The 26,715-nt window shown below is 39.6% G+C and overlaps 1 protein-coding gene across 2 annotated transcripts in view; it reads right to left on the reverse strand.

Moving 5' to 3' along the window:
• The window catches only part of LOC121283980 (F-BAR and double SH3 domains protein 2-like), a 261,393-nt gene that overhangs the window by 90,534 nt on the left and 144,144 nt on the right, over positions 1-26,715 (reverse strand). For both annotated transcript variants that reach the window (XM_041198843.1, XM_041198844.1), the window contains exon 8: positions 25,219-25,347. In XM_041198843.1, the coding sequence (XP_041054777.1) occupies positions 25,219-25,347 (129 nt within the window). The remainder of the gene's footprint in view (positions 1-25,218; positions 25,348-26,715) is intronic.

Genomic DNA, 26,715 nt, shown 5'->3' on the forward strand with positions numbered 1-26,715 from the left:
ATACGCAGCTGAGACACTGAAAGAACAAGACCCTGAGTGAGTTCCTTCCCTTTCTCCCTCTCCTTCCAATTTGTAAATTGAACCATGTCTGCTAATTTTGACTATCCAGGTGCCACAGACAGAGATCTTAAAAAGAACTCAACCCAATGCTGCTGTCCCCAGAACAGATAAATCATCTGTCTATATCCTTAAACCACCTCAACGCCGAAAACATCAAGACCAAGTGAAAGCAGCAGGACCACTGATTCAGCCTGAAGCTAGCCAAGTCATCAACCTTCAGAGAGCTGCATACCCCTTTAATTTTTCTGGATTCTTAATTTACTTAATCTATCTTGCCCACTCTGTAATCTATTTGTGTGTTTGTGGGTGTGTGTGAGAGAGAGAGAGAGAAAGAGAAAGTAAGTTGGAGCATTTATATTATTTTTCTCAGACCGGATTAACAATAAAAACACAATAAAAACTACCCTCTTTTCTTTTTATAAATTTAAGAAAACCTGTCGGGTCATGTCTCTTATGGTCATAGCATGTTAACAGTTAAACACTTATAGAGCTGGCAAGTATATCTGTTTTTAAAAAAATACTTGTTGTGGTCCGATGAAAGGGAAAACAGGGGAGCCATTTGACACTCTCCTCACATGATCATAACAGGCCGCAGCTCCAATTATGATGTTAGGAATGATACACTGTTGACCAAATCCAGCCCAGCATTTTCTTTGCTTCAGGTGCAGGACTGACTGCCTCCATTTCTCTTGTGCGTGCTCTCTCTCTCAGATTCTTGGATACTGACTTGGGTCTGTGAGGTTCAGTGACATCTCAGGAAACCCTGTAGCCCAATATTACAATAGCTTGCTATGGACTTCATAAAACCTACTTCCATGGCAGCATGAATCACTTGGGCCTTGCTTATATCCAGATAGAAATGCTAATTAGCTATCCTCTAGCCCTCAACTACATTCTATGTTGAAATTAAATAAACATTTTAAAGCCTAAATGTTTATAAAATCTGACATTCCTAACACCTCTCTGTGAGACTTGGAACCTAACTGTCGATTCACAACTAGCACAGGTGATCTAGCCATTGTCTACAGGAGTGAACATCTTGCACCTTCTCAGCAAGTCTCTTGACTTGGGCCTCTCTTGTCCCCAAAACAAACAAGCTACCCAGGCTTGCTTTCAGACAGAATTCAGAGAAAGTCACATGACCTTCATTCCACCAAGTTACTTTAAGTTAAAGAGACAGTATCAAAACATAGCAATCGTATAAGCTTCATATTTGTAACAATTTCAACTAGTTTTGCACCATTTCATGTGTATTTCCATTTATCCCAGGTTTAGAAGTCCGAAGATGAGCTTTAACTATTTTTGGTCTACATTTTATCTATTTGCATGTGCATTACCTTGGTAACCATTTCAGCTCCATTCATTACCAGATTATTTCCATTCGTGAACAAGGCTATTTTCCCTAAATATATGGGGTGGGGGTTATATCACGCCTTTGCAAGCTATAACTTAAAGGCTCTGCCAATTACTTAACAATAATCTATATATTTTCAGAAGGCCTATATTCCTCTGATCTACACAAAGTTGATACAAATTCTTCCCTGAACGTTTTTTTCATTTCCTTAGCAAGTAATGGTGAAGAGAAGCAATTTTCCCATACAAAAATGAAAAGGAGACACACGGTGCCCAACATAAAGTGAAAGAGAAGTTTTCCTATGCACACAAATATACAAGTGTCTTGAAAGAGACGCCAGAACAGTTTCTGCTCTACTATTTACAGAGATTGTGGAAGAATTTAGTTTAGTCCTTAGAACGTTAAAAAACATGAAATACTATTTGGCCTGTCCAAGCCCATTTGTTTCAAACAGCATACTACTCTATATCCATGGAGCACTGTAGTGATAACAGAATTTGAAAATCTAAAAGCTGCTGTAAAATGGTAGTACAGAAAAAAAATAAATTGGACACAGGCCTGGGTGCCTTGTGCCACAGCACAGAAGCTCCTGACTAACAATGACAGGCAGATAGGTTCCTTCCGTTGTAAAAAAGTTGACATACCTTCTTGGTATTTTAAAATGTTAATACATTTTCACAAACCTTTCCTATTACAAACATTTACATAGAAAGCATGGTAAAAAAAAAAAGTCAAAAGCAAGCTTAAGCTCCATTCCATGCAAATTGTTTAATTTATAGATAAACAAGAGACATTTCTCATGTCTACACTGATACAACTCATGCCTTTAAACATTTTAAGAGATGTGGATCACTATTTGCCCCAGCCATTTTTCTAATCCAACAAGACTGATGACCGCTCCCTAGTCCTGTAATCATTCTCACTGTTGGAATCAAAAGAGGACAAAGTGGAAAAATGCAAAATTTTAATCAATAGGCATTCAAGTCCCCAATTAGTTTGTTTGACCACCTAGTCATAGCTCCTAGCACTTGATCATCTACCAATATCCTACTGTGGCCAATGGAACAATGATGTGGAAACTGTAATAGTGACCAAGTTTTCCTAATAGTTGGGGAGCAATAACTTCAGCTTGAATAATGAAGCTGACAAATAATTGACACAGTTACCTCCAAATGTCATCTAAGGAGCTATTTGTGGTTCTCTCTTCTTCCTCAACTATATGCTGCCCTTGGTGACATCATCTGAAGGCATAGGGTCAGGTGCCACATATAGGCAAATGACACTCAGCTTTATCACGTTTCAACATCTCTGTTAACAATATGTTATCAGACTGCTCGTCCATCATATAAGCTTTGGATGAGCCATGATTTTCTCCACTTAAACAGTGGAAAGAACAAAGTTATTGTCTTCATTATTCTCTGACAACCTTTTTACCCTCACTGTGATTCAATTCCCCTTCTCAGCTACCATCTCAGGTTAATCCAGACTGTTGCAACACTGGCGTCCTATTTAAATCTGGGCTAAATTTCCAACACTACACCTGGAATGAGTGGGTTGTCTTATGAGGAAAGGTTAGACAGGCTGGGTTGGTTTCCACTGGAGTTTAGGAGAGTGAGGGGTGACTTGATTGAAGCATGTAAGATCCTGAACGGTATCGACAAGGTGGATGTGGAAAGGATGGTTCCTCTTATGGGTGAGTCCAGAACTAGGGGGCACCGTTTTAAAATTAGGGGTTGCCCTTTTAGGTCAGAAATAAGGAGAAATCTTCTCTGAGTGTTGTGCGGCTTTGGCACTCTCTGCCTCCGAAGGTAGTGAAGGCTGGTTCGTTGAATATTTTTAAGGCAGAGGTAGGTAGATTCTTGTTAGGCAAGGGAATCAGAAGTTATCAGAGGTGGATGGGAATGTGAAATTCGAAACAAACTGATCAGCCATGGTCTTCTTGAATGGCGGAGCAAGCTTGAGGGGCCTAATGGCTTACTATTGCTCCTATTTCGTATGTATGTTTGTATCTTCTCCATCAGAGACTGCCTTCTTCCACTCTAACATTTCTCATCTCCACGCTTGCTCAGTTAAGTTGCTGCTGAAATCTTCATCTGCACGTTGTCACCACCAGGTTTGACTATTTCAATGTTCTCTTGGCAGGACTCCCATCGTTCACGCTTGATATAAATTTCAGCTCATGCAGATCTCTGCTGTCCGTATCTTATCCTATACCAAGTCCTGTTTGCCCATAATTCCTATGATCTACCCTGGCTCCTGATGCCTCTCCCTATCTGTAACGTTCTCCAGCCTTGCAATTCAGAGAAGTCTCTGATCCTTTGAAGCTGGCCTCTTGTGTATCTCCACTTGCTTCACACCACTATTAGAAAGTGTGCCTTGAAAAGACTATGTGCTGGGCTCTGGGATTGTCTCCTTAAATCTCTACTCTAACACTTTTACCAAGCTTTTGGTCACCCTTCCTAAAATCTCCTCCTTTGGCTTGGTGCCTATTGTATGATTATGCTTCTGCGGAATGCCTGGAGATATTTTTATTAGTGACATGTGCAATATAAATACGAGTTGTTGCGTTTCTGAGACACAATCTGAGAATGACAGCCTCTGAAACAAAATAAGATCTGAAGTAAGACACTTATTACAACATCACTTTGTAAGAATATATCTGATCCAGTACAAATACAGCAGAAAGAGATTTGCAGCAAGTTTAGTGAACAAGTATAACATATTTTGGTATCAATTGTTGTCTAATGTAGTCTCAAAATGAGTAAAAGCAAGACTGTCATTTTTTTAAAAAAGTGCGCATATTTTATACATGATTTGAGCTACTCAGATAAAAAATATACTGATCCCACATATTATATAGACAGAGTATATTGATGCTGTTGCTACTCAAGGCAACAGAGGGCACTGTTGAACATTGTACTACCGTGGGGAGAGTATGAATTGTTTTGAATGGCTCACATTAATTGGTGAAGCGTCAATTATTCAGCAGCCATAGCCGCTTTCTGCTAATCCCCACTGACCAAAAGCAATTCTTTGCTTTTAGCCACTGGACAACTCTGCAGTTTTGCATCACAAATGATCATTTATCAATAATTCATAACCCAATTACAAGTACTTTGCCCTTTCAAAAGTTTGAAGCTCATATTTTTAGTTTGGATTCCTGAATGTGGGGTCTAAAAATTATCATACATTAATTAGAAATTAGAGTGTAAATGAAAGTTTAGAGGCTTTCTCACCAAAATAAAATTAAAGGAAAATGAATGCATAAGTACAAAATACATAATTGGACAACCATAACCATTCAACAATGTTATGAATGGTGACAGACTAAGTGGTTTGTAACTGGGTTTTCCACTTGCGCTGTTGTCAGCCTTCTATACTTTCCCCACATTTAGTTTAATAAACAGGAAAATCGCAGGCTACCAAATGCAAGTGGAAAAGTCCAGTCACAAGGTGAAAATGCTGAAAGTACAAATCTCTACGAATTGAGATTAGACTTTTCACCTAATATATGTCAAATGCCCAGCTAATGGCTGGAAATTACAAATACATTTTAGTATTTGTTTTATTATCGCCACCTCAGTGGTATTCTGTGCAAAACTGATCACACGTGCATACAATACAATGTCCAGATCACTATTCCTTAACAATGACTCGATGATTTTTTGTAGCAAAATGTGCAAGTTATTGATTTTATATTTCTATTAAATAAATAGGAGTAAATTCATTTCTTTAAGTGGAAATGTATTTGAAAATACAAAGTATTACAAGTAGAAGCACCACAATAAAGAAAACAATGGTATTAGCAGCTTTTTAAAATTAAGTTCAGCTTTTACTTTGGTGACCCAACATTACAATCTGTGTCAAGGGCAAGCATGAACCTATACCAGCTTAATAAAATACTTCCCAATCACAGTTTCCTTTTGTTGTCAATACATTCAACATGCACATCGGTCACTAAGCAGCCATTAGGAAAAGGGACCCTGACTGAGTCTACCACTGCGCAGGCTGTGCACATAAAAGCTAATTGTCATGTCCACTGCTGCAAAACTATGGGTTGCTTATGAATTGTTTTGAATAGCAGATAATTTAGCTCATTATACATCAGGGATAAAAACTGGGACTTATTACATCTGTGTTGATGAATCCCAGCTCAGGACTGGATTGGAGATTAGAAAAGGGAAGCAGGTCTACAAAATAAAACAAATGCAGTGAGAAGAATGAAGATTCCTCGGTTTAGAGAGAAAGAGTTAGAAAAGGAAACCATGGACATGTCATGCAAAGGAAGCAACAAATCTAGTGGAGGATGTAAGGTTAAACAAGTACGATGTAATTTAGCTTGATATGCCATTCTTTTCTGCCAGCTTTCACTCATCCCTGTATACATTGACTCCTTGTTCAAACAGAAAGTCACCCTGTCCAAGGAGCCATTAAGAAAGAGTATTAAAAATGACTGCCAGCAGGCTACTTTACTACAATGGACATCACAACCCAGAGCTTTCCTGTCCACACCCAACATCCACTTTTCAGTCGGAGTCGTTGGCAAACAATCAGAAGTATGGATGCTGGCCAATTTTTCCCTCCCTTGCACAGGGGCACAAAGGCCATTTGTAGCACTGCTACTGGTGGCCGGGTTGCAGAAATCTGAGACCGAATACAAAACCTTTCTAGCCTGTATTGCTGTTAATCAGTGGATAAACTCACTAAGCCTCTGGGTATCCTTACTTGATGGTGTGGGTGGAGGGGGAAAAGAGGCGGCATGGAGAGTTTATGCAGAACCTCTTTCAGGTAATTTAATTAAAAGTTAAGAGTACTTGACAGGATTGACTAAGCTTTACTAAATTTGTGGAATGAATGAGCCAGATGAGCTTAAAAAAATTCTCATTCAAACTATATTTGCATAAATTTCTCACTCAAACTATATATAACACATTACTTGATGTAATGTTACATATTTAGAATTTTCATTCAGTGCAAACACTTTTATTAGCATCCTGAATCAGCAAACTGTAATCACTATGCATATAAGCATGAGTCTAAACAGTGTTATTTTCATGTTTCAAAACAAATTATTAAGACTTGAATGATTTAGTTATTTGGTAAAATAAACAAAACAAAGCATAAAAAAAATCTCCCAAGCCTTTGCTTATGGTAAGTCAGAGGGTACGCTATTTCATAATGATAGGACCATGTTACCAAGCAACAGTGCATCATAATATAATTCATCCCTTGTTGCATTGCTCATGATTCATGAACGAAAGCAAATATTTTCCTGTAACCATATGCTTCTTCTCCACTCTACAATTCTTCTCATGTCATTCTTCAGCGTGACTATAACCAACTTTTCTCACTGTAGTGTCTATCACTGATACTTTTTAAAATTGTTTCTCTCTGTTAAGTCTCTCCTTCCCCCTGTATGTCTCCAGTGTCCCTCAATGTTCCTTCATTAACTCAAAAGCTTACTTTTAAGCTCGAGGGTACACAGGCAAATGGCAGGCTACAGAGGCGGAGGCAAGGAGAGGATATCAAGAGAAATGCATACAGCAGTGTGGGAAACATTTAGGTATTTCCGGATGGGATAAACAAAGACAGACAGAATAGCTTCCTTCTTCCATAATTATCTTATGCTTGTGAAAATATATTGAAGTTTGTCACTGAATGAGAATGAATTCAAGTGCCTATCCCAATTCCTATATAAAGATGATGGCATTTATTCGTTGAAATAGTTGGCATGTTGCTCAATGTGGCATCCCTTTATAAAATCTTTGCTCAGAAAAGGAACAGGAGAGAAATATGAAGCTCTATGTAATCATATTGACAAGTGAGATGAACACAAATAAGATTTGCACACTTGAATTTCTAAATTAGAATCAGGCTCCTATTGCAGAAATAATGAATAAACTGGAATCTGAAGATCTATATTCATGAGATATTCAATGCAGTGGGAATAGAGCTAAAGAAATATTTTCTGAATTTGAGCTTGCTCCCTTTTGATAAGCAACTATAGTAGTACTGTTGTTACTTGGCTGACAAATAGTGAGCATTGGTGACAGAATTTTTGTCAACTACAATGTCTGATGAAGTGGATGAAGCATTGCTTTGGTATTCAGCACATCAGTCATCTATATAGATGGACTAGTTTGTTTTTGATTGTTTTAACGTTTGCTGAATTTTTGCTGATCCCATTCCTGTAAAGAAGGAACTTCAGCAGTTCTGATAGGAAAAACATTAGCAGTGGCTTGAACCGTGAAAACTTCATTTTTGTCATATTTGCTTTGTTTATTCGTGTCTTTGTTGAAAGGTTATTTTCAAAGGTAAAGTGGGAAAAACAGTGCGAGAATGTTCAAGGTAACACAAATAGAATACTTTGATTTATTACAGGGATTCAAGTTATGAGATATAGGTAGCACAGAGATATAGGTAGCTCAGCACTTTTACGAATAAAATTAAATACATTTAATGCTTCACTTACAAGTTAAAATTTTTAAAAAATAATGTAAATTCTGGAATAATAAAATCAGAAAAAGAACCTCTAAAAATAAACACCAAAACTTCTAAAGATGTAGGGTTAATTCAATTTAACAGTTCTGCTGCAGTGCATGAACATCTGTTAGAAATTGAACTATTATGCAATTATTGCCATTTGTGTCAGCCGTCGTTCAGTGAGTAGCACTTGCCACTGAATCACAATGTCTGGGTTAAAATTCCTTCAGTGTCCACTACATTACACATTATATGAAGAAACTGGGGTGATGGGGGCATAGTGTTAATGTCACTGGACTAGTAATCCAGAGGCACAGACTAATGTTCCAAGGAGATGGGTTCAAATCCGACCACGGCAGCTAGTGGAATTTAGACTCAAATTAATAAAAATCTGGAATTGAAGACTAGTTTCAATAATGGTGAAGCTATGAAACCATTAAACTATCATTGATTGTTGTAAAAATCCATCTGAGGCCTGAGGAAATGGAAGCTGCTATCCTTACCTGGTCTGGCCCATATCTGCCCTCTGAAACAGCAGCAAATAGCAAGCCACTCAGTTCAAGGGAATTAGGGATGGGAAACAAATGCTTATCTTGCCATGAAAGAAAGAATCCTCAAAATTACACATTTATAAGTATCATAAAATTCAAGCCTTAGACAGGCTTTGAGACTGTTAGGATTCGGTTGTAAATGTTTGCTATGTCTTAGGATAAATATGTTTTTGGTTTTGTGTATGCCTGCCATTTGGTAACTCGGCAATTAAGGGACTCCAAGCTTCATTGTTCATTGCAGGTCCCGGACAGAACAGATACAAAATTTTCTAATGTACTGGTAGATTAGCAAGTTCAGATGACACTATTTGATTATGCCCCTACAGGAAAACTTCATACTTTTTAAACCATTTGCTAACCTAACATCAGCTTTCCAATATATTTTTAGTCAAAAAGACCAGAAACAGACTAGAAATTACCTCTAAACCAGCATCACACTACCCAAAATCTTCAGTTACTACTTTGAAATGAAGTTGGAAGGGGAAACTATTTTCATTAAAAAGTATGCAGCGATATTTTTTATTTTGGACAACACGTGATGACAAATCAGGCTAAAACACATCATTAAATCACTTGCATATGACATCATGGTGACAAAGGTGGTGCATGACTCAAACAATTTTTCAGGAAAATGTCCTTTTGACATTCTTCTTCCTAATTCACTCCCAACATCTAGATGTATAAATAAGCCTTTATCATCTACAACCAAGCCCTGTTATTTATCCAACTACATTGAATCTATGTCATGGATTTTGATCAAAGAAGAGTGCAGAGAAATGGAATTGGACTACAAAGATTTAAATCTCAATCTCTCCCTGCTGTGTTGAAAATTCTTTGGGCAGACAAAACTAACGGAAAACGTGCAAAGCTTCAGCATGAAAAAAATCATAAAAGCTGAAAAATTATAACTTCGGACAATAAGAATCAGAGTGTGAAATGATGGGAGTGTTTTTGCAAAGTTAGATGGAAACTGAAGGAGGCAATCATTTTTGAATAAATTGGTAGTCTTAACGAGTTTTAAATCTCTCCCTCCGCTCTATGAAATCAGGGATATTTGAAGTTAACATCTCAAATAAAATGGCCCAAAATAAGTGGTTTGAAGCAACACCATTACACAATAGCATGAACATGGGAAATAGTAGGTCAGTCGAACCCTCGAGCCTGTTCCTCTATTCAACTAGATCATGGATGATCTTCTACCACAATACCATTTTCTCACACTATCCCCTATCCTTTGATATCTTTAATACTTAGAAATTGATTGATCTCTGTCTTGACATATTCAATGATGGTACCTCCAGAGCCCTCTGGGGTAGAGAATTCCAAAGATTCACCACCCTCTGAGTGAAGAAATTCCTCCTCACCTCAGTTCTAAATGGCTACCCCTTATTTTGAGACTGTGTTCCCTGGCTCTCAAACCCCCACCCTCCTGCATCTACCCTGTAAGAATCTTGTATGTCTCAGTGAGATCACCCCTCATTCCTCTAAACTCTATAGAATATAGGCCCAGTCTCCTCAGTCTCTCCCCAAAGGGCAATCCTGTTATTCCAGGAATCAGTCTGGTGAACTTTCATTGCATTCCCTTTATGGCAAGTATATCCTTTCTTAGGTAAGGAGACCAAAACTGTATACAATACTTCAGGTGGGGTCTCACCAAGGCTCTACACAATTGCACCAAGACTTCTTTACTCCTGTACTCAAATCCTCTTGCAAGTCACAGCAATCTCCAAATCTGTTGTTGGACAACAGGTAAACATGAAATGAGTGGGCAAACTTAACAGAGCACCAAAGTAGGTTACAAAACCTCACTCACCTCTTGGAACTAGACCTCCAGCCTCAAAACAGGGCAAGACAGCACCGTCAGCGGTTGTCAAAGCGATTGTGGCCCTGAATGATTGCGCGAGCAAATCCTTCCTGACTGGAACAGGTGACAGCTAACATCTTGCTGTTTGCCATGTATCACTGTACCGAAGAGGTGGCAGAGGCATGGTATGCCAAGGAAGGACTTCATTATCTTCTTTCTGAACAAAGAAAAACAGGGAGAGCATGCATAGGGCTTTGCCGTGATAGCAGTTATCCCACAGTGCAGGGCACCATTGACTGCAAACACGTGGCTTTGTGAGCAGTGCATCTCTATGGTAAAATGTACCAAAATTGCAAAGGTTCAATGTGCAACTTATGTGCAACCACCTCCAGTACTCCAGTGGATGTCCATTATCATGGCAGCAGTCATGATACATTGATGCCGCACTAGCCCATTGCACCAGCAATGTTTCAGCTGCCATGTTGATCCAGAGGGCAGCTGCATGGTGACAAAGGCAATTGCTCCTGCTTGGATGATGCCCCTCTGTGACCAAGCCATACCAGCCAGCATTTTTATGAGAGCCAAGCTGCTAAGAAACATATCATCAAGCAGGCGATTGGGGCATTGAAGCAATATTTCTGTTGCTTTGATTGCACTAGAGGAGACTTCCTGTGGCCTTTTCTGCCACCTGGCTATCGCAAAGGCACAGTCTTTGCCGCCATGGATTTGGCAAATATCTCAGGGCGAAGCCGCCAGTACCTCCAGGTTCTGGATGGGTCATTCAAGAGACCATCATTCGACACCAGTTCCCCTGAATAAAATTCCAGATCACCCCTGTTCAACAGATCCACAATCTTAGTATCATTCTGCTACAGCCGACCACAGCTTTCTCTTGGCTATAGTGTTGAAATAAAATCCACCTTGAAGCAACCATTCAATACCAACCTCACCAACAAAATATCCAATATTCCAAACAATACTCAACCAGTCGCCCTTGTAAATTCCTTTAGTGCCTTTGCCTAGCCTGATGCTATTCCTGCAGCATGGTTGGTAGAAAGGCTGCTGGCTTTCACTGGGGGAGACATCACATGGTCTTGCAGGTCAATCTCTAGCAGCTCTGGGCCTTGAAGATCTGGCTTTGGGTTGCATCACCTTGACATGGGCAGTAGCAGTGTGGGCTGGCTGGCTGACAGGCAACTAGCACTCAGATTGGCAGTAGGAGAAGCAAGAATACTGTCATCCTAAGAGAGGGCAGTACGGTTATACTTTATGTTGCAATTGCCATTCCTCTTTGTGCGGGAGCCAGAATACACCTCCTCTTTAAGAGGTGCTGGCTGGCTTCAAGTACTGCAGGCTAGCTTTAAATGGTGTTAATGCAGCCACTCAGCTGCATGTCCAGTCCTGGGCTGCAAATCATAAACCTTGTAATTTGCAGATATGAAGTTTGTGTGCTGCCTGCATCACTTTGGATGGGTGCAGAATTATCATGCATCATCAGCCCCACGCTTCCAATTTTGGGGGCTATCCAATTTAGCCTCCGAACTGAAGAGAAAAGCACCTTTAAGCGACTATTGAAAGGATCCACATGTCACAGAAAAATAGGATCTGCCTACAGTACTTCAAATGTATAAAGAAGCAAATAACCACGCAACATCTCAAAGGCACAGTGACAACTCCTGTCTTAATCACATTTCAGCTTACTGAAATCTTTTGTCAGTTTCATTTCTATTGCCTTTCTGTGAGGTATTGCTTTGCACTTCAAACTAGGTCTAGGCAAAGGTTAGCATTTACAAGGACAAATTGAGCTAAAGAGAACACAAAACCACACCTCAAAAAATTAAGTGCAAGTATATTTGTTTGAACTTGCATCAATGCATTGTAATTGCTACACCTAAGACAGGATTAGTCTAAATAATCCTGTTTCCTGATTTCAAAACAAACATGAAGATCAAAAACCTGATGGCAGTTGTCATGACTCACTGGGGATAGTGCGCTGTAATATTAAGCCCCACTGTTCCCCGAGCTGTGACAAATGTGAAAAGTTTGATCAGACCACCAAACTGCCCCAATTCTACCTGTTTAATTTAGGTTAACAAAATACGAGCAATAGGTTTGTAAACTTAATAAGTAAATGACTGTTTATTAAACAAATTGTCTTTAACCAGTGGCAAAAGAAAGAAATACGAACTGATGATTTCTAACTTTATAACTTAAACTCTACCACTTCCTAAACTTCAAAACACAAACACTTACACACAGACGAGACACACAAAACATACGGTGGAATCTTACCTATGTCGGGTGGGCTGGGCAGGAGCGGAACCGATCACCGCCCGCTGCCAATTTAGGTGGGTGGGCCAGTTAAGGCCGGCCCAGCGTAACATGTGGCCGGTAGCACTCACCACTACCTGTGTAGGCGGGGGAAGGAGGGAGAGTTGGGGCCTGCACCCTTTCGTGCATGCGCGCAAAAGAGCTCAGCAATCTCCTTGAGGCACGGAGCTGCCTCAGGGAAATTAAGTTGACAATAAAATTTTTATTAAAGGAAGTAAAAAATTATTTAAACATGTCCCATCATGTGACAGTGTCACATGAGCTGGGACATGTTTGTGAATTTTGCAAAATTTAATTATTTTATAAACCCTTCAGGAAACCTCATCCCGTCCAGGGTTGAGGTTTCCTGAAAAACACGAAGGCCGCTTGGGCTCTTCACCTGCCCGCCAACCTTAAGGTTGGACGCACAACGTTGTTAACAACTTTATAATTGCTTTTTTAATGGCCTTAATAGGCTTGACAGTTCGACGGGCAGGCAGTCACCTCCGGTATGCACCCGCTGAACGAAATATCTAAATGACACGTTGGAGTGTCAGGCCCTCAAGCCAATGGCAATATTCTACCCATAGATTTTGAGGGTGAGGGGAAACAGTTCAATAGCACCAAACTGGAGTACAGGATTAGATGGGTTGATTTTAATTGATGTCTTCCAAATTCCTTGCAGAAGGTGGTTTCTCAGTGCTTTCAGTCTGTGGTTCACTGGTTGAAAAATTTGCTTTTCAATGTCTCGACTGGTGATTTTTCGCCTTTTCCTCTTGACAGGGGTTTTCAGAGAAGGCAGTATACAGAGATTTGAGGAATAGCCAACTAGCTACAATTGCAGATTTACTGGAATCTTACAAATGCAGGAGAGAGAGGTTTTAGGTCTTTCCTCTTTTCAGGATAGGAGCTGTACTTCCTGCACTGTTACCACACAAAACCTTGGTCACCTAGTCAGGAGCCAATTAAAATGCTGACGTCAGGCAGTTCCCTTTAGTCCAGGGCTCCTTTCTGGCACCATTTTGTTCTTTTATGGCACACTATGTTCCAGGATAGCAACACTGTAGATATTCCTCATCCTATTCCAGTGAACATCTTTCAACTGCAGCCATGGTAGTTTTTAAAGCCACAGTCCAAGAAAAATAAAAATAGGTTCTTTACATGATTCTGTCGAAGGGTCATGAGGACTCGAAACGTCAACTCTTTTCTTCTCCGCCGATGCTGCCAGACCTGCTGAGTTTTTCCAGGTAATTCTGTTTTTGTTTTGGATTTCCAGCATCCGCAGTTTTTTTGTTTTTATCTTTACATGATGAACTTTCTAAAACTCAAGGTGTGAAGACCTTATCCTAGAAATGACTGTCTGTAATGTTAACATAAAAACGCTCAACTCATTTATACAACATTCATCCATTTACTGTTTTAACTCAAGTGGGTTAATACCATCATTATAATTGCAGAGGAATGGGATATAAATGCTTTAGTCTTTTATATGCTGGCAATGCAAACAGTAATTTCTAGGATAAGATCTTCATATCTTAAGCTTCAGAAAGTTCACTAACACCAGGTTTTGATCTTACTGTTTAAATATTGCTGCAAAATCACCTGTTAAAATATCCTCAGAAACTACGCTACTAGTTCGAACTAACTCTCCCCAATTCCAAATAAGTTTATGGAGGATGGTAGGTAGGACACCAGCCAGGAGAGCACTGGAATACTTAAGTCTGGAGGCAACAAATGAACAGATGAGGGTTTTAGGAGATGAACATATGAAATAGGAGCAGGATAATAGGCCATTTGGCTCCTTGAGCTTGCTCCACCATTCAATAGGATCATGGCTGATTTGACTGTGGCTTTAACTCCACTTTCCTGCCTGTCCCCATAACTTTTGAAAATGGGTTAAGGCAGGGATGGAGATGGGCAAGGTGAAATGTCTTGGTGATGGCAAGGCTGTGGGGGTAATAAAAAACAATTCCTAATAACAATTTTCTAAAAAAAATAATTTCTTGTCTTCCAATATTCCAGTTGAAATAAAAGGAAAACCACTAGTTAGCAATTTTATCGAAGCATCAAAGAATATATGGTGCACTGTAGCTTCAAATATGATGAATTATGCATATTAAAAACCAATAATTCCATGCAGAGAATAGTGGAAAGCTTGGTTACATTTCAGTACTGATGTAATTTTAAAATATTTTGCAACATTATATAAAGAATAAATCAGATCTCTGTTGTAAATGGAATAAAATTACTTCATCATACATTTATAAGTGTTAAGCTAATAGCAATAATCAGTCTCACAGATATCAAGAAGTTCATGAAATTCTTTATCAGTAAGAATGAGGCTACCCAATCAGCTGCCTCTTGCTTTCTTGCCCAAGCAGCCAAACCTACTTGAAGAGTGTTGTGCAGGAGAATCCACCACCTGCAAGTTCTCTTCCAAGCCACACATCATTCTAACATGGAAATATCACTGGTCCTTCACTGTCGCTGGGTTGAAATCCTCTCTGATAACAACTGCAGCTCACTACCACCTTCTCCAGGGCAATTAGAGATGGGCAACAAATGCTGGCCTTGCGAGCAATGCCCACATTCCATGAACAAATAAAAGCTAAGAATGTTGGGACAGTCAGAGTATTGGGCTTGGTACCTAAAAGCATTGCACCACTAACCTTTCTTGCCCTCCTGATGCCTTAAATATTCTTGGAGTGCCGTCTCCAGGTTGGAGAGACCACACTCCAGCTGCTGACTTCCTTGTTCTCTTACAATTATGACTGTTTAGTTTCAGAGGCTGGGCTCTTGCTCCTGCCCTTGGCAAACGTCACCTCACTGCAGTATCTCAGATTCTGCAGCAGGACGGGGGGGTGGGGGGGATGCTTTAGCTTTCCTAGGTCTTCTTTCCATTCCTGTGTGGAAATCTTTCATCTGATAGATTTGGAACACCAACCTGCCTGTCCTCTTTGGTCAGGAAACCCAGGAAGCGGCATGGTTATACGGTGGCTCAGTTAAACAGCCACCAAACTGGGCTTTCCAAATTACTATGCGTTTCCCAATGCATGCAGGTCAGCGGCAATGAAATTTAACCCAGAGTACAAAAGCAAGGAATTTGGTTAGGCCAAGTCAAAGCACCACATTTTATAATGCATGTCAAGGCTTTGGGAAAGGGTGCAGATGAGATTTTACTAGAATGGTAACTGGGACTAAAGCCAACAATTACATGGATAGGCTAGAGAAATTGGATTGCTCTCCTTATAGCAGGGAAGATAAAGGGGAGATTTGATATCAATGCTCAAAATCATGAAGGGTTTCAATACAGTAAGGAAAAACTGACTTCAGTGGCAGAAATATTGGTAACTAAGTATAAGAGATTTAAGGTAATTTCGAGAAAAACCAGAGACAATATAAAGGGGAAAAAAGGCTCAGTGAGTTATGATTTGGAATGTGCTGACGAAAAGGATGGGGGAAGCAGATTTAATTATAACTTTCAAAAGGGAATTGGACAAATACTTGAAGTGAAAATATTGTAGGGCAACGGAGAAACAGCAGGGAAATGGGACTGATTGGATAGCTGCACTCGAATAGTCCTCCTCTGTGTCCCGTCATCTTATAATTATATGAAGTGATTACGTTTAGAAGTACTTAATTGGCTATGAAACACTTTGGGACATCTTGAGATCCTGAAAGTCACTGCATGACTGCAACTTCTTTTCTTCTTTTGCACCAACCAAATCATATATATATATATATATATATATATATAATGTCAACAGCACAATTCAGTTTGCTGTCTCACTTGAAGTAACATCATACTTAGTGACATGTCTGTTGAACTCTGCCAGATTAATTCTCTTATTAATTTTATCACAAGATTAGGCACATTAAAAATGATACAGTACTGACTCTTAGCTTTAAAAGCTGAATTATAAGGAAAGACTGGAGAGATTTGGATTTAACTTTGAAAGGCGTTAACTGAGAGGTGATCTTACAGAGGTACACATGATGGGTGAATGGACATAAAAGATAAATCTAGAACACTACATCAAACTAGTAAACACTGAATTTAGGACTCATGGCAGGAAGTTCTTCTTCACATACAGAATAGATTTCCAGATAGGGTAACAGAAACAAAAAATTCTGCAATCATTTAAGATACATGTAGATGTTTACCAGAGGTATGTAGGGTCTTTCTGGATGGGTGACCCAAGGAGAACTGAAAAGCCATTCTAACCAGCATCCTCTTTTGACCTTCGGTGTAAGTAAGACCATTCAGCCAATCATGTTCATGCTACTGTAAAAGAGCTATACCCAGTCTAATCCCACTTTCTAGATCTTGGTCTGTAGCCTTATCAATCATGCCACCTCAAGTGCATAGACAAGTTTTTGTAAATGAGATGAGGGCTTGTCCCTCTACAAACCCTTCAGACTCCTATCATCCTGAGTAAAAAAAAATACTCACTTCCCCTCTTATCTTCTACCAACCACTTTAAATCTATGTCCCAAGATTACTGACTTCCCTGCTAATGGAAATGGGTCCTTACACAGGAGGGAGGAATCTCCAGGGTAACCCTCACCGTCAAAGTCAGTCCTGGGAATAGAAGTTACCTTGCTGGGAAAGGGAGAAGGAAGCAGGCCACTGGGATCAGAAAATTGCATTGCATTGGCTCCAGGAGAATAGTGTCCACTTGAGGGACAAGAGTAAAGTATAACCATGGCATGGGATTGTCGATTGTGTTAAAAGTCACATGGGAGATCTTACCTGTAGTTTAAAGTGTAAGCTGCCTACAAAAATAGTGTTAGTCAATGTTGTTTTTAGCTTGTTCATTACAGTAAGTCTTAAAACTTGAAACCTTTTGTGAACTTTTCAGTCGGTCACTGGAATTCAAATATCTTTTTAAAAAGTTATTGGTCTCTACCGGGTTCGTTAACACCATCTGCTTTATTTTGGCCCCCATAATTTTAATACACCTCAATAAAATCTCCCCTCAGCCTCCTCTGTTCCAAAGAAAACAGCCTCAGCATATCCAATCTTTCTTTAGTTAAAATTCTCCATTCCTGGCAACATCCTTATGAAATCTCTTCTGCACCCTCTCTAGATCACATCGTGCCTATAAAGCAGTGACCTGAACTGTAAACTGTTATCTAGCTGTGGTCTAACTGATGTTTTATACAGTGTGAGCATAACCTCCCTACTCTTTTCTCTAGGCCTTGGCCAATAAAGGAGAATATCCTGTTAACATTCTTGGCCACCTTATCTCCCTGCTCTGCTACTTCAGGGATCTGTGGACACACACTCAAGGTCCCCTTATTCTTCAACGCTAAACAGCGAATTACAAACTGGTTAGCCTAATATCAGTAGTAGGGAAAATGCTAGAGTCTGTTATAAAGGCTGTGATAACAGGACACTTAAAAAATATCAACGAGGTTAGACAAAGTCAACATGGATTTATGAAAGGGAAATAACGTTTGACAAACCTACTAGCGTTTTTTGAGGGTGTAACTAGCAGAACAGATCAGGGAGAACCAGTGGATGCAGTATATTTGGATTTTCAGAAAGGTTTTGATAAAGTCCCACATAAGAGTTTAGTGTGCAAAATTAAAGCACATGGGATTGGGGATAATTGGCATGGATTGAAAATTGGTTAGCAGATAGGAATCATACAGTAAGAATAAAGGGGTCTTCTTTGGAATGGCAGGTGGTGACTAGTCAAGTACTGCAGGGATCAGTGCTTGGGCCCCAGCTATTCACAATACATATCAATGACTTGGATGAGGGAACCAAATATTTCCTAGTTTGCTGACCACACAAAACTTGGTGGGAATGTGAGTGGTGAGGAGGATGTTAAAAAGCTTCAAGGTGACTTAGATAAGTTAAGTTGAGTGAGTGGGCAAATACATGGCAGCTGCAGTATAACATGGATAAGTGTGAAGTTATCCACTTCGGTGGGAAAAACAGAATGGCATTACTCAAATGGTGATAGATTGGGAAATGTTGATGTGAAAAGGTACTTAGGTGTTCTTGTATACCAATCACTGAAAGCAAGCATGCAGGTGCAGCAAGCAGTTAAGATGACAAATGGTTATGTTGGCCTTCATTGCGAGAGGACTTGAGTACAGGAGCAAGAATGTCTTACTGCATCTGTACAGGGCCTTGGTGAGACCATATCTGGAATATTGTGTGCAGTTTTAGTCTCTTTACCTCAGAAAGGATATATCTGCCATAGAGGGAGTGCAGCGAAGGTTCACCAGACTGATTCCTGGGATGGCAGGATTGCCATGCGGAGAGATTGGGCTGACTACGCTTGTATTCACTAGAGTTTATAAGAATGAGGGGGGAATCTCATTGAAATGTATAAAATTCTGACAGGCCTGAACAGACTGGATGCAGGGATGATGTTTCCGTTGGCTGCGGGGTCTAGAACAAGGAGTCACAGTCTCAGGATATGGGGTAGGCCATTTAGGACTGAGATGAGGAGAAACTTCTTCACTCAGAGGGTGGTGAACCTGTGGAATTCTCTACCACAGAAGAATGTTGAGGCCAAGTCACTGAATATACTTAAAAAGGAAATAGATAAATTTCTACATGCTAAAGGCATCAAGGGGTATGGAGAGAGCACAGGAGTATGGTGTTGAGATAAAGCATCAGCCATGATCATATTGAATGACGGAGCAGGCTCGAAGGACCAAATGACCTACTCCTGCACCTATGTTTCTATGCTACTTGTTCTCCCCAAATGCATCACCTCACACTTCTCTGGAATTAATTCCACTTGCCACTTTTCTGCTCACCAGACCAGTCCATTGATACTGTAGTAATCTGATATGTAATATACTTTAAAACAAGTATTGTAATGTCAGGTCACATGATCTTAATATCCAATAGCAGAGTAGCACGGGCTACCTCTACGTGAGAAAGAGTCTTGAGTTAGTCACTAATGAGTGAAGACAGAGTTTTATGTTGTGAGCACACAGTGTAGCTGCTGAGTTTAGTTTGTAAATAAACAGCATGTGTTTATTCTAACAATGATCTCCGGATGTTCTCTGTCTCTGTGCCAATTCAGTCACAAAGCAAGTTTGTAGCCCGGATCCTTTAGCCCCTACAAACCAAGGGCACTGGATCCAATAGACACCTTCCTGCAATCTTTAGTTTCCTTCCTCAATATCAGCCCCAAGGCTAATTTTTGCATAATCTGAAAACTTCTTAGTCATGTCCCCTACATGCAAGTCTAAATCACTGATATATACCATGAATAGGAAGGGACCCAATAATAAGCCCTGTGGAACACCACTCCCAGTCACAAAAAAACACCATTTGACCATAACCCTTTGGTTCCTGCCACTGAGCTAATTTTGGATCCAATTTGCCACTTTTCCTTGGATCTCATGAGCTTTTAACTTTTTCACCAGTCTGCTAGGTGATAATTTGTCAAAAGCCTTGCTAAGATCCGTGTGGACTACACCAAACGAAATCTACCCTCATCAGCCCTCCTTTTGACCTCATCAAAAAATTCAAACAAATTGTTTAGACATGGTCTTTCCTTAACAAATCCATGCTGACTACCCTTGATTAATCTGTTCTTCTCAAATTGATGATTTATACTGTCTCTCTGAATTTTTACAATAATTTGTCCAACACCGAAATTACAGATTGACCACCGATTGTCCTTTAATTCTTCCCTTTTTAAGCAATTGTACAACATTAGCAGCCCTCCAGTCTTCTGGCACCATACTGTAGCCAGAGAGGATTAGAAAATGATGTTCAGAGCTTCTGCTATTTCTCCCTCGTTTCCGTTAGCAGTTTGGATATATTTTAATCAGGTCTGATGATTTATCCACTTCCAAGGATGCCAACACATGTCTATTCCAACCAAAATTTTACACTCCTCCACCATAACTACAAAGTCTGGTTTATCCTTCTCTTTTCTGAAAACAGATGTAAAGTATTAATTAAGAACCATTAAGTCTTCCACTTCCAGATGTAAGTTACTTTTTTGGTCTCTAATTGATCCTACTCTTTCCTCCTTCTTCTTGCTTTTTATACATGAATAACACATCTTTGGGTTTTCCTTGATTTTACTTGCCAATAATTTTCATGCCCTCTCTTTGCTTTCTTAATTTCAATTATACTTTCACACCTGCACTTTCTATGCTATAGCTTTCTGCAGTATTGGGCTCTTGAGATTTAACATATGTTTATTTTTCTCTGCCTTATCCTACTCTATATGCACATTGACATCTAGAGGAGTGGGGGAGGGGCAGTCTAGATTTGAGTGTCTTTTTCTTTGTGTGGACATATTTGTTCTCAAGTCCTCTGCATTTGGACATGCAAAACTGAGACCAGTTGGTGAGAACTTCCAGAACTCTAGGTCGACAGTATCAAGACCCTACAGACTTTATCCTTCATGTTATAACGCCCATCTCTGCAGAGAGGCTGTTTGACCTTTGCTTGTGTGTGTGTGTGTGTGTGTGTGTGTGTGTGTGTGCATGCGCACACACGTGCGCATGCGTGCTGGGGGAATTCTTTAGGAAGAGATAGTTATACTTCCCAGTCACAATTGTGTGATAACCAGTACTTGCAACTTGTTGAAAGAAGTTTTGTTTTAAAATAAAATTAATCAGAGTTTTTTTGAAAGAAGCCTGGTCAGTCTCTCTTCTGCTGGGTACCAGAAGTATAGGTACACAATTGGCCATTTTGATGAGAAAATTAAACATTTAAGTTAATGGCACAGCCTGCGGAGTAGTGGGGCTTGATAATTCATCCTTGTCAAACACTTGTATGTAAACTCTGTAACCAGGAGCTGCCATTCCTGCACAGGATCCAGTTCTGCTTTAATTCTCACCTTGATGTTAATAACTGACAGAAAAATGAATAATGTAAGTGAGTAAGGTTTTAAGCTTTAAGAGGGAAGCTAAAGAAGGTTTACTAAAAAAAAAAGCATACTTTTAAGGCATAATTTCCTATTCACTTAATAGGTACTTCAGGTTAGCTGGTTTGAATAGTTTTGGCAAAAACAGTTAAAATCTTTTTGAATGGAAAAAGTATTTTCACAAGGTTTACAATACATCCAATTTCCTCTTTCCTTCCATATTAATAACAACACAATTTTTAAGACTCCGTTTTCCCAAGCTTAGCTCAGCTTTGTGCCATTGATTTAGTTCACTTCAAAACATAATGCACAGAACAAAACAAGTGATTCAGCTCATCATGCCTGTTCCTTCCACAGCATGTATATAACCTTTTGATGATTCAAACCCAACTATTTAATCATCTGAGGTTATGCATACATACTCTCTGATCTTCAGACACAATCAATGTAATCCAATGCAAAGTCCTTTTCAAAGCAGGATGCCCAAAATTGCATATCATAATCCAAATACGGCCTCAACAAAGTTAGGGTTGCAAGGTTAGAATAACTTGTTTCAACTACCCTTGAGATGCAACCAACCATTTAATTAGTTTTGGTGCTAACAGCTGCACATTGACTGGAAACTTCTAGTGAATTATCCATAATTACATTCAAATGTTTTTCCATGTCTGCTAACAGACTCCTCTTCTTCACTTCAGAACAAAGTATTACATTGTTCCTACTCCAACTGTTCAATATTGTGTCTTTAAGGCTGAATGTTACAAGTTATTTCATACAGAGAGCAAGGCTGGGTACCTTCAAAAATATACATTTGGCTTTTAAGTCTATTTGGCTAGCTTTTACCTGTGCTATAAACTACTCTCAGATTGTGGGGACTGGCAAAGAAGGGAATAAGCTGGCAATTTTATCAGTGGCCTCTGCTAATTCAAATACACAAAGTCACTACAACAATCCCAAGCCTACAGACAATTGCTGTCAGATTTTCTCACTGTGCCTTACCATCTGAATGAGGACTCTCTAAAGTTGTAACATTTTGTTTGTCATTGTTTATTAGCTTTGGTGGAAGGAGTATTTCACATAGAACTTTCTTCTCATCTCCCTCCCACCCCACACCCCACTGCACCATATAGTAATGCTTAGTTTCAACTATGAAAGAATGGTTGACTTAGACATCACAATTATGCAAGTCTGTTTGCAATTTTGTTAATGGGAGCTTAATGTGTTCCTTTTAGCAAAAGTAGCTAAGAAACATGGGACAGAATTTTATGCTCCCCCACCAGCGAGCTTGTCGGGGGGGGGTGCGTGAGCATCAAGTTCCTCAGACAGACTTTCTACTGGGTTTCTGCCCTTGCCCCAATTGAGGCCCTTAAGTGGCCAACTAATGACCACTTAAGGGCCGTTTCAATTTTGAGGCTGGCGGAAGGATTCCAGGAGTTCGGGGAGGAGGTGGGGAAGGGAGTCCGGAAAGTGACCCAGTTCGGATTGGAAGGGGGAGTGCCTCCATCAACAGTCTCCTTTCAACATCAGATGCCCCCCTACACAAGGTCTGCCCCCTATCACTTCCGCAGGTGCTACAACCCTTCCCGGCTTCTCTATCAACACCCCCTCACATCCAGGCCTCATCTCCCCAAGACCCCCAGGCTTACCTGGTCCTGGACTCTCGGGACTTGGGCTCTGGGTACTGCTTGTAGTCTCAGTTCTGTCCGCTGCAGCTGCTGGAACTAGATTGGCTGGCAGCTCTCTGAGGCGGGACTTCCTCCCGACTGGGGGCTAGAAGAGCCCCGTCCGGCAGCCAGCATCAGCCGCAATGCGTTCTCCACCGTCTCTTCAGGTGGCATGGTGGGAAACCCCACCATCTTAAAATTCCTGGCCAATTTGTTTAGCACAGAGCAATCAGAAAATCAGGAATAGACAATTAAGGTTCTGTGGTATTGCTCACGGACAGTTAAAAAGTTACTCACTCCTGCTACAATTTTGTTTGTCTTCCATTCAAGTTTTAATGTCACACTCTGCCTTTGTTTTATTTTTCTACATGTTAAATCTCTCATTTTCTCCCCTTGTACAAGTCTCCAAATCTGTATTTTCTGTATGCCTTCCACACATTTTCCAATTATAGCATTATAAGATGTATCTTATTTTTTGCCCTGTGCTCTAAATTATAAAACTTGCGTGTAATAGAAACCTGGAGACAGACTTGGGGTGCCAAGCTTCTGACATCGACAGAAATGATCTCATCTGAATGGGAGTGGGAAGGCCGGAGACAAAGATGAAGCCTGGTTTAGGAGGAAGTAGGAGCAGAGAAATAGAAATTTGACAATAATTTTATGTTTAGGCCATGAGCTCACATTTTCTAATTATACATAGTTTATTTTTTGCCCTGTTCTCTACATTTTGAAACTTGCATGTAATAGAAACCTGGAGGCAGACTTGAGGTGCCAAACTTCTGACATCAACAGAAATTCTCTCATCTGAATGGGAGTGGGAGGACTGGAGACAAAGATGAAGCCTGGCTTAGGAGGGAGTAGGAGCAGGGAGGCAGAAACTTGACAATAATTTTATATTTAGACCCCCCATGAGAGGGGGATTTATCTGTGATTACCAATATTTGTAGTACATAAACACAGACAAATCAGACATGGGCAATATGAAGTAAAACCTATTTACTTAGATATTTAATGGCTGAATTGTAATATAACTTGTTAATTAAATATCCATTAGATCAGTAATTAGAATAAAAAATGTAACGGTATTTTCATGTTACGCTCATTTATGTTCTTGAGGACTAAACTGATTGCAATATAAAAATGGCAAATTTCAATTTCATTATCAATAATTTAAACGTTTACTTTCCAACAAACTACTGAGTTGGTTGGACCAAGGTAGATCAGTAGGATCTGATCAGGCTTACGAGCAGCTGACTAGTGCACTCAACCTTAGGCTGAAAGAAGGGCCAGATTTGAAGTATTTAGAATCAGACTACTTTGAAGATAGGCAGAGGAGCATAGGAGAGGTCAGTGTGGACAAACTCTCTGGGCTGGAAAGATGAATGAGAACGAACTATAATGGCAGCTGTAAAAAGGATTTACTTCTAAAATCTGACCTGTTCAAATTTTAACATGGTGAACATGAACCAGTCACCAAAATTAGATACTTCCTACAATAATCATAAAGAAACAACCTTTAAATACTGCATAGGCTCAATTTGATGCCTGACCTCAAAAATAGAACAAACAAATCGTCACTCAATTTCTATCGTAGACACGCTACTGGTTCAATTTATACCCGAGATCAATAGAATTCATAGGGAAAAGGTGTATTGCTATGATGATTGGTTTGGGAAGATGTAAGATGAGTGCCCTTTTTGAAAATATTGAAAAACAAAAAACAAATTCAAATCAACTTGCAATTGTTGCTCAAATCATTACATTAGTGGATACCCAGTATTTCACTGACATTATCCATTAAAGAATTTTAAAGGCTTGATTTAAAGGTAACAAGAATACAATTTCAAGAGGTGCTGCCTCTGCACTTTCTATAACTATATCATTTTGTGGCTGATGGCACACTTCATTAAGGTTTGAGTGACTGTTCCTTTGATGTAACCACTCAAGGCACCATTAGGAACGTTTATCAGAAACAACATACTACATCCAACATGACTTGCAAGTCAGGTTCCAGGATCAAAAATTATCAGGTAAAGCAGGGATGTGAAAATAAACATTACTGTTCCTCTTAATGTTACTCTTCTGTTGACTTCTGAATCACAAAAACACAAGCATAGAAAGGTGTGCTTACCATCATCATGTTTACCAGGTCTATTTGATAATAGCGGTCTTGATGTGCATTTGCAGCTGCCAGTGTAAGAAGATAGTCATTTCTAGCATGGTTAGCTTTTGTGTTGCACTCACTGCGTCGTGCTTTTAACTGGAATGCAAACAAAACATGTAATACTGGATGCCAAATAGGCTCACAAAACTTTCCGAATTTACTTCAAAATTTTAAAATATGTTTCTCCCTCTATAGTTATATATTAGAAGGATATAATTTATAAAATGGCTACATTATTGGCTTATTTATAACTATTTTAAAAACATTCTCTTATTTAGGTATTTCAGCATTATACATTATTCTCCTTGTAATATAAACATATAAATAACCTTCTCATGATGCCTTTCCCAATGGAACTCTTAAGATGCCCATGAAGATGCATGTATAGTTAATAGTTAAGGGTTAATAGTTATGTCTCAAAATGCACCCTCTTGTATGTGAAGTGCCCGTTTCTGTTTATACCCTGACAGCACAATGAAAAGGATTAGTAATTCAAACCTGTGTCCCATCATGGTCGAATACACTACTTGTGTGTTTTTTAAAAATCATTTAAGGATCAAAAGTACTTAAAAAAAAGTCATAAATATTTTAGAAAAGGCATAGGTGAGATAAGATAATCAGCCATAGTCCACAAGGGACCATAATCATCTCCCTGTATTAGGGAGAGACAAGTGGTTATATTACTTGAGGGGCACCACTCCGCATCAAACAAGGCGCAAGGCAAGGAGGCAAGCCTCCATTAATTGCCCCGCTGGTGCATGAATTGAACCTGCAGCGCTGACATCATGCTGTATTATGCCCTAACCATCTAGCCAACTGAGCTAACCGACCTCCAAACAAAAACACAAAGAAAATGCAACTGTAACAATTTCAGCTCCGAGTCTCAAATTATTGCTTGGCCATGAGAAATCAGTATTCTTTGGATTGCTTTTACATATATTTTTACTTATAAAAAGCTACTGCCCTGCAAGGTTAGGGTATTAGCAGTGGTGGTGGGAGGGCGGGGTGTAGGTTATGTGGGGCACCTAGGTTCCAGACTGTTGCCACTGCTGAAGTGACCAACAAAAACATTCAACTTCCCTTCACCCACCATGCTCCTTTCAGTGAAAGGAGTTCATTATTTGATAATTGTAAAGTTGAACTTTTCAACTAAATTTGGAAAATGAATGTTTCTGATAATGTATTACCTTAATGCGATATTTCAAATAAGTTACGGTTTTGGTTTCATTTTTTCCACTGTTTCTGAAAGCAGTCACTGATGCAGTTCATGAACTTTATCAGACTCTGATATCTCACTCAAGTTTTCTTTGCATATGCACCTAGACTTGAGAACTGGCAGAGTTCAGTTTCTGGATTCATACTTGAATTAGGACATGGATGGTGGGAGATAGTGACCAGGACTGGGAGCTGGCTGAATTTCTCTTTCCTAGCCCATGGACGCTGAGGCCTCAACACAATGAAACT

Source organism: Carcharodon carcharias, chromosome 11, assembly GCF_017639515.1.
Source record: "Carcharodon carcharias isolate sCarCar2 chromosome 11, sCarCar2.pri, whole genome shotgun sequence".
NCBI classification, from domain to species: domain Eukaryota; kingdom Metazoa; phylum Chordata; class Chondrichthyes; order Lamniformes; family Lamnidae; genus Carcharodon; species Carcharodon carcharias.